The sequence below is a fragment of the Grammomys surdaster genome, unplaced genomic scaffold (assembly GCF_004785775.1).
Source record: "Grammomys surdaster isolate TR1022 unplaced genomic scaffold, NIH_TR_1.0 125896, whole genome shotgun sequence".
NCBI lineage: Eukaryota > Metazoa > Chordata > Mammalia > Rodentia > Muridae > Grammomys > Grammomys surdaster.
In genome coordinates, this window is record NW_021620720.1 from 2726436 (window position 1) to 2735331 (window position 8896).

General features: G+C 49.0%; 1 protein-coding gene across 1 annotated transcript in view; it reads left to right on the plus strand.

Moving 5' to 3' along the window:
• Window positions 1–3512: 3512 nt before the first annotated feature.
• Window positions 3513–8896, plus strand: part of Pif1 (PIF1 5'-to-3' DNA helicase) — a 7009-nt gene continuing 1625 nt past the window's right edge. Inside the window, exons 1-10 of the mRNA XM_028752389.1 lie at window positions 3513–4091; window positions 4630–4762; window positions 4844–4969; window positions 5080–5233; window positions 5341–5455; window positions 5576–5682; window positions 6901–7040; window positions 7314–7420; window positions 8270–8357; window positions 8464–8609. Of these exons, the coding sequence (XP_028608222.1) occupies window positions 3546–4091; window positions 4630–4762; window positions 4844–4969; window positions 5080–5233; window positions 5341–5455; window positions 5576–5682; window positions 6901–7040; window positions 7314–7420; window positions 8270–8357; window positions 8464–8609 (1662 nt within the window). The 5' untranslated portion in view covers window positions 3513–3545. The remainder of the gene's footprint in view (window positions 4092–4629; window positions 4763–4843; window positions 4970–5079; window positions 5234–5340; window positions 5456–5575; window positions 5683–6900; window positions 7041–7313; window positions 7421–8269; window positions 8358–8463; window positions 8610–8896) is intronic.

Below are 8896 nucleotides of genomic sequence, written 5' to 3' on the forward strand. Positions count from 1 at the left end.
CAGAACAGCAGAGGTAGGGCAGGCGGGAGGGTGGAGTCCAAGAACCGTTAAAATACCAGAGTGGTCAAGTTGAGCTCTAGGTTTCTTTACCTTCAAGGACTCACTGTTGATGCTCTTACAAAAGCTTAGGTGGGAAAAATGTCTAACATTCGAATAATATCAAATAGTACCTTGCCTGTAGTTTAGAATTCCTTGCCCATGTGCTTATTTAAAAGAAATTAAAATATAAGTCAGAAAACTTAGATGCTTAAACTGGAGAGACAGCTTATTTTTGTTTTAGTTTGGTTTGGTTTTAAGACAGTTTCTCTGTGTAGCCCTGGCTACCTGGAAGACACGCCTCTGAGATCCACCTCCCACTGCCTTCCAGAGTGCTGGGATTAAAGGCAGGTACCATCACTGCCTGGCTGAGAGATGACTCTTACAGAGGACCTGGATTCCATTCTAAGCACCCACAAGGTGGTTCACAACCAACTGTAACTGATTCCAGGTGATCCAATGCCCTCTTCTGACCTTGGCAGACACATGGTGCACATTCATACATGTAGACAAATCACTCACACAAAATAAAATGAATCAGTCTAATCATTACAGAAAAAAAAAAAAAAAAAAAAAAAGCTGGGCAGTGGTGGCGCACACCTTTAATCCCAGCACTTGGGAGGCAGAGGCAGGTGGATTTCTGAGTTCGAGGCCAGCCTGGTCTACAGAGTGAGTTCCAGGACAGCCAGAGCTACACAGAGAAACCAAACCAAAACAAACAAACAAAAAAACCTCCAAAATTTCACTCACACACACACACCATAACCAGGCATGCTGGCATCATATATCCCTAGCTCTAAGGAGGCATAAACAAGAGAATGGCTAGTATAAGACCACCTGGAGCTGTGTCGTAGCATGTCCTAGGCCAGCCCAAACTGTCTAGCAAGATCCTGTCTCAAAAACCCAATAGAAGCTAAAGGCAGGCAAATCTCTAAGTTCCAGGTGAGACTAGCCTACAGAGTAGTTCCAAGACAGCCAGGGCTACACAGAGAAATCCTGTCTTGAAAAAACAAAACGTGTGTGTGTGTGTGTGTGTGTGTGTGTGTGTGTGTGTGTGTGTGTATGTGTTAGAGAAAGAGACAGACAGACAGACAAGGTGCAAATGTGGAGGTCAGAGAACAACTTAGGAGAGTTGGTTCTATCCATCCACCAAATGAGTCTGTAGGATCAAATTTAGGTTGTCAAGCTTGGTGGTAAGTGCCTTTAACTGCTGAATGATCACTTCAGCCCTACAGTAAAAAATTTTTTAACCTTTCTGCATTGTATTTGCTTGAATATTTTCATAATAAAATGTTAGGGTACCAAGGTCTGAGAATAAAGAATTGCAAATTTTTATCTCGGTAGATACAGAGTTTTGATGTGAGATGGTGAATAGTTTTTAAATTTTTAATATTTATTTAAACATATATGCATATGCACACACATCTATATGTTCATGAGAGTTTTGCCTACATGTTTGAATGTGTACCAGAAGGTGTTGGATCTCCTGGAACAAAAGGTTGTGAATCACTGTAATAGCTGAGAACAATTGCTCTTAACCTCTGAGCCATTTCTCCAGTTCCAATGAAAACGTTTTCAGGGTTAGAGAGATGGCTCAGCACTAAAGAGCACATGTGGATTTTGTAGAGAACCTTCAAGTCCCAGAACCCACATGATGGTTCACAAGCATCAGTTTCAAGGTGTTCAACAGGCACACAAGTGATGCACACACAGGCAAAACACTCATACACATAAAGTAAAATAATTCTTAATCATTTTTATTTTGAATATCAAATTTGAGGGTTGTACACTCTGATCTTCATAACTGACTGGCCACAGTGCTAGATGCATGGAATTGTAACATTTAGGTGAAAGCAGAAAAATCAAAAGCTTAATGTTATGTCCCTGTAAGTAGCAACTTAGAGATATTTGAGGCCAGCCTTGGATACATGATATCTTGGAGGGAGGAGGGGAAGGAGGGAGAAAGAAAGAAAGAGGAAGGAAGAGAGAATTTAGTTTGTAGTGGCTATCATTATCTGTAAAATGAGGTGACTGAACCCACCCAGCAGAAGATTCCTTTCAGCTATGTAATTTCAAACTTCAGTGAAAGGAAAATAATAATTAAAAATAAGTTTTCAAAGCTGGATCTTGTCAGGTGCCTGTAGTCACAGCTATATAGGGAGCTGAAGGAGGCTCCCTTAAGGACAGGAATTTAAAACAAGCCTACTTAACGTAACAGGGCCCCAACAGAAAAAAAGAATAAATTCTCTGAGCAGTCAAAGCAACAAGCAGAGTAAGACTCCCCTGAGAACAAGGACTCACTGGCTTCCTTTATAACCATTGGACAGCTGACAAGGGTCTCTGCGGGGTAAAAGAGACAAGTGTATAGAATAATTCTTAGGGGGCCAAAGAAGGGAAAAGAATTAGGGAACAGGGAAGGAGATTTGGCTGGCCCAGGGAATGACCTGAACAGTGGTTCTGTGGGTGGGAACAGGGTGTGCAAAGGACTAGGTAGACTCTCTCCAAGGCCAAGCACAGTCATGTGGTGGTGGTGGTGGGGGCGAGAAAAACCAAACAGTGTAAATAGAAGGGTTCTCAAATCTTCAGAGACGCTTTGGGTGACCTACGCCACGCGCCTCGGAGCCGCAGCCCCTTCCCTACCCCACCACGCCCACTCGTGGAACTCCAAAATGCTCACAAACCCAACACAAAAAGCCTGGTTCCGGTTAACTGTACAACCCAGTCCTCAGAGAGCTGGAAAGCCGAAGAAACGCCCGCCCATGGACACGCCCCCACCCCGTCCCTGATTGGCTAGAGAATTTAAAGACCAGGCCGATGATAGGGTGATTTTTCTATTCCTAGTATTTGAATGTTCTTAGTGCTGAAGCTTGGCTGCTGGTCGGTTCAGATCGACTTTTTCATCCAAAAGCAACAAGTGAGTCTGCGGGATCCTTGAGGTGGGAGACAAAGGACGTGATTATTTTAGTCCTCATCGCTGGGAGAGGTACAGATTCGTGGGTCAGACGGAGGGACAATGGATTCCTGGGCCTGGAGGTTCCGTACCTTCCCTAAGAATTCACCCTTTCCAAAGCACTGGAGTCACATTGACCCTGATACGTACTAATTGGTTTATGAAGGGGATGTTTTCGCCTCCAGTCAGTCTCCTTCCCATCGCCCAACATGTGATTATTGTTCTGCCTCCTGGGTAGAAGTCCCTGACTCCCTTGTTGGCCTGGTGGGTCTCCTCAACTGGCTTCTTTTCTGATGTAGCCATTGCAGAACAATTGCTCGCCAGTCCTAAGTGCATTGGATGCCACCTTCCACCGCTCCGGGAACTGCAGCAGAGGACGTTTCTCCTTGCTCCAGAGTGCTTGGAATATCTTGGTGGCATCTTCTATTACCAGTGGCAACCTGTTGACCCTAAGAGGTCTGGACAGGAGTTTCCGTCACGGCAGCCATACCACCTATTCCATCCCGATTTTCTGTGACTTGTGTGCTCCGGTCTCTGCACGCCTGCAGAGGCATTGGAGATGCCTTCTGGCACCGAGGCGGCGACCGATGAATGTAACAACACGGATCTGCGATGCCGGGTAGCGGTGGAAGAGCTGAGTCCCGGAGGGCAGCCTCGCAAGCGCCAGGCCCTGCGCGCCGCAGAGCTGAGCCTAGGTCGTAACGAACGCCGCGAGTTGATGCTGCGGCTGCAGGCACCGGGACCCGCGGGTCGGCCACGCTGTTTCCCGCTGCGCGCCGTGCGTCTCTTCACCCGCTTCGCTGCGGATGGGCGCAGCACGTTGAGGATCCCCGCCAAAGGTGTTCCTGGGGCTGGCTCAGTGCAACTACTGCTCTCCGACTGTCCCCCGGAGCGCTTGCGCCGCTTCCTGCGCACGCTGCGCCTGAAGCTGGCTGTCGCCCCTGGGCCGAGACCTGCCTCTGCCTGCGCGCAATTGCTCGGCCCGCGGCCCCGAGACTTTGTCACCATCAGTCCAGTGCAGCCAGAGGAACTGCGGCGTGCTGCGGCCATCAAGGCTCCAGATTCTGCGCTGGAAAAGCGGCCAGTGGAATCCCAGCCTAGTACGGTGAGGACCAGAAAGGGAGTGAGGAGACCCAGGAGGCCCAAGGTATTAAGGAGATAGCTGGTGATTTGAAATGCCCATCGTACATCATTTGAGTATGGTGACGGTAAAGTGTAAATCATCTAGATTAGATAAACCGAGGACAGGAAACTAGGATCTAGGCCACATCCAAAGAGATAGCGGCGGAGGAGACTAGGCAAGAAAACTTAAGGAAGAACGAGTATTAAAATTCCAGAAGAGAGGAGCTTTTGGAAAGAATGGAAAGGAAGTGGGTTAGAGACAGGCAATAACCCAGTCACCTGAGGAGAAAACCATCAGGTGGGTCTGACAGAGATTTGATCAGGTGTGGTCACCAATCTAAGACGCCTGGTGAACTGGTGAAAAGCCAGAAATGGTGGCTAGTATCTGTTGGGATGTTCAGATGACGCAGACCGGCTCAAAAGTTCCAAGTGAAGTCAAGAGCAAAGCAAAGGGCTGTTTTGCAATGCATACAGACCAAGCAGCATGGCAGGAGGTTCTGAGACAGCCTTGTTCCTCCCAGGAAGCTCCAAGGTGGCCCCTGCCTGTGAAGAAGCTCCACATGCACTCCACCAAACCAAAGCTTTCTGAAGAGCAGGCCGCTGTGCTGAGGATGGTTCTGAAAGGCCAGAGCATTTTCTTCACTGGGAGTGCAGGTAATAGAGAAAGAATGGGGTGGTGGCCATCCCTAGGGTGCCATGGGTGAGAAGGCAACTCTGACTTTGCCTACTACCCAGGGACAGGAAAGTCCTACCTGCTGAAACATATCCTCGGTTCCCTGCCCCCTACTGGCACTGTGGCCACTGCCAGCACTGGGGTGGCAGCCTGCCACATTGGGGGCACCACCCTTCATGCCTTTGCAGGTAAGTATGAGCCCTTGGGCTTGGGTTAAGAGCAAGCCAGACCTGTGGCAAAGGAGGGAGAGATGAGGGGAGCTGGGATTTCAGCACAGACTGAATCGTGTCACTCATAGGCATCGGCTCAGGCCAGGCTCCCCTGGCCCAGTGTGTGGCCCTTGCCCATCGGCCAGGTGTGCGTCAGGGCTGGCTGAACTGCCAACGTTTGATCATTGATGAGATCTCCATGGTAGAGGCAGACTTCTTTGACAAGTTGGAAGCTGTGGCCAGGTCAGTATGTACAGCGAGGGCAGTTTCTGAGGTCTGAGTCTGGTTATTTGCCCAAGGGGTTTGCCCACCCAACATCTATCTCTAAAGCACTCCCTGTTCTTATCCAGAGCTGTCCGGCAACAGAAGAAGCCATTTGGAGGGATCCAGCTCATCATCTGTGGGGACTTCCTACAGTTGCCACCAGTGACCAAGGGCTCCCAGCAACCTCAATTCTGCTTTCAGGTACTGGTCACCCCCTAACCCTAACCTGTGCTCGTGGGAGACTTACACCATGATTCTGATCCTATGCTTGTGGGGGAGTATTCTCTGATCCTTAATTCACCCCTGTCCTTTCCCCACCAGGCCAAGAGCTGGAGGAGGTGTGTGCCAGTGATTCTGGAGCTGACTGAAGTGTGGCGGCAAGCAGACCAGACCTTCATCTCTCTACTGCAGGCTGTGAGGTTAGGCAGGTGGGTACTGGAAAAGCGGCCATGGGATGAAGATGGGTCTATATTATTATGTTTGGGGGTGGCAGGCCTCATGTAGTGGAGGTTTGTCGAGAATTTGGATGACCTCGAACTCCTGATCCTCCTACCCCTAGTCTTTAGTCCTAGGATTTACAAGCTTTCGGTAATCATACCTAGTCTAGGGAAGAGGGAGAGATGCTTGTCTTCAAGATTGAGCAGTCTGTACAGGAAAGCAAGGTTTGGGACAACTTAGGATAGAATGTAGTCAAGAATGTTATATAACACCAATTGATCAATCAATCAATCAATCAGTGTTATGGCCTTGGGCATTGTGGCACACATTGGCAACTATAGGACTCAAGAGGCTGAGGTGTAGGATAGTGAGTTTGAGGCCACCTTGGGCTGTTTAGGAAAACTCTATCTCAAAAAACAAACAAACAAACAAACAAACAAACCCAACAAATCTACTCCTTGTACCATACCTCGCACAGAAACACAGGCTAGCTGGCAGGGGAGATGGTTCAGTGAGGAGAGTCCTTGTCCCACAAGTGTGAGGACCTGAGTTTTGAGTCCCCAGTGCCTGTGTAAAAAGCTGAGGTTGACAGCAGATTCCTGTAAATCCCTGTGCTAGGGAGATCACAATAGGAAAATTCTTGAGTTTGCTGGCCTGGTGAGTAAGCTCTAGGTTCAGGAAGAAACCCTGTCTCAAAAATCAAAGAAGCCAGGCAGTGGTAGCGCATGACTTTAATCCCAGCACTTGGGAGGCAGAGACAGGTGGATTTCTGAGTTCGAGGGCAGCCTGGTCTACAGAGTGAGTTCCAGGACAGTCAGGGCTACACAGAGAAACCCTGTCTCGAAAAACCAAAATAAATAAATAAATAAATAAATAAATAGTCAAACAAAGAAATAAAAAAGGTAGAAAGTATAGTGGCACATGCCTTTAAATCAGCACACTGGAGGCAGAGGCAAGTGGATCTCTGTGAGTTCAAAGCCAACCTGGGCTACATAGTGAGAACCTGTCTCAGAAAAACAAAACAAAACAAATAAAGGGTAAAAGTAACTGAGGAAGATTCAGCATCGACTGGCTGGGGGTTGGGTACCGGAAGATCTTGTCCTGGTGCCCCTTTTGGGTCCCAAGCCTTGGCCTGCACAGCAGGCCATACTGTCCCCACCTTTTCTGGTGTCCAGGGGATCTCTGATCTGACACTGCAGCCCCCACAGATGTTCAGATGAAGTGACCTGCCAGCTCAGGGCCACAGCTGCCCATAAGGTGGGACGAGATGGAATTGTAGCCACGAGACTATGCACCCATCAGGATGATGTGGCCCTCACCAACGAGAAGTGGTTGAAGGAGCTGCCAGGTAAACAGAATGCTCGGGCTTGACAAAACCAGCCAGGGGGGCCATCAAACAGGTGTGACACTCCCCTCTACATCTCTGGCAAACTGGGGCCAAGTTCTATGTACGTTTACAGACGAAACTATAATCCAAAAGGTGTGGTGAGCTGGTTCCAAGGCTCCAGCTAGGCCTGAGTTGTCCCCAGTCCATCCCCACAGCCATCTTGATCTAATACATTTGTGGAAGCTGAGTCACAAGTCAATATACAACTTGTTTTCCCAATTCTTGCTCTTCCAGGTGATGTGCACAGCTTTGAGGCTATAGACAGTGATCCTGAGCTAAGCCGGACCTTGGATGCTCAGTGTCCTGTTAGCCATGTCCTTCAGTTAAAGCTGGGGGCTCAGGTGAGTGGGAAACGGGGGTCGGGGGATCCCCGATTATTAACACTCTGCCAAGGGTCATTGATAGCTGAGACCTACTGTGACCACTCCCCGCCCCCTTTCCTGTCTTCATCTTTCCTTCTTTTAACATCAAGAGCCCCATCAAGCAAAGCCACTTTGGACAAGTCTCTTCCTTACTGAAGCTCAGTTCCTAGGTGAAATGTCTCCCCATGGTAACATCCCCCATGATATGAGGTATACTACCCCTATAGTAGTATACCTTATAGATGGGCAGCTTCTGACTCCTCCTCTGTGGGGATGGCCAAGAATGGTAGACTCTCCTCAGAGTCCACAGGGCACTGTGGGGGATGCAAGCATTGTGGTTGAAAGACACATGGCAGGTGCTAGTGTCATTCCTCAAATTTTGTGATCTTCTAGGCAGGCATAATCTCTTAATTCCCCACTCCCCTTTTTAAAAACAGGATAACTATGTAGACCCAGCTGCCCTGGAACTTGTTGACTAGGGTGGCCTTGAACTCTGGAGATCCACCTGCCTCTGCTTCCTGAGTGCTGGAATAGAAAATGTGCCCCACCAAACCCAGCTAGGTCTAACTCTTTTCAAAGTCCTGTGATGCAGGTTACCCTCCTGGCTTTATCACTTTCTTTCTGGGCAGTTTGATGACTACTAAGCCCCTTTGACACAAAATAAGGCCAAGATTGTTCCAGGGAAATTAAGGTAGCTTGTCATAGAGGTCATAGTCACCACAGTGATGTTTGTACTAAGAATCTCCCAACCTCTCTCTAAACCCTAACTGCTAGAGGAGTCAGGCCCAGGGAGGGTCCCTCTCCATCCCTGCACTTCCTCCTCCGCAGGTCATGCTGGTAAAGAACTTGGCAGTGTCTCGGGGCCTGGTGAATGGTGCCAGAGGTGTCGTAGTTGGATTTGAGTCAGAAGGGAGAGGTGAGTGATGGTGGAGGGAGGGGTCATGCTACTTGGGTTTATTTCACAGCAGGACAAATGGTACTTAGGCTTGCTAAAAGATAGGACTTCTCCATGCCTTCCTCAGGGCTTCCCCGGGTACGATTCCTGTGTGGCATCACTGAGGTCATCCGTACTGACCGCTGGACAGTACAGGTCACTGGGGGCCAGTACCTCAGCCGGCAGCAGCTTCCCCTACAGCTGGCCTGGGCGATGTCCATCCACAAAAGCCAGGTGACTATCCGGTGCCGGGGTGAGCAAAATAGGACAGAGTGGGCAGGATATGCTGAGCCCAGGATGGCCTCAAACTTATTCTATACCTGTAGAGGATATTGGTCTTGATCTTCCTACTTCTGTCTCCTGGAAGCTGTCATTACAAGTATGCACCACAATGCCTGGCTTATGTGGGTGTTACAGTTCAATCTGAACCCTGGGCTTCATGCCTGTTAGGCAAGCATGCCAGCCAGGCCACGCCCCCAGCCCTATACTCCTTCTCCTCTTCTTCCTCCTCTTCCTCCTCC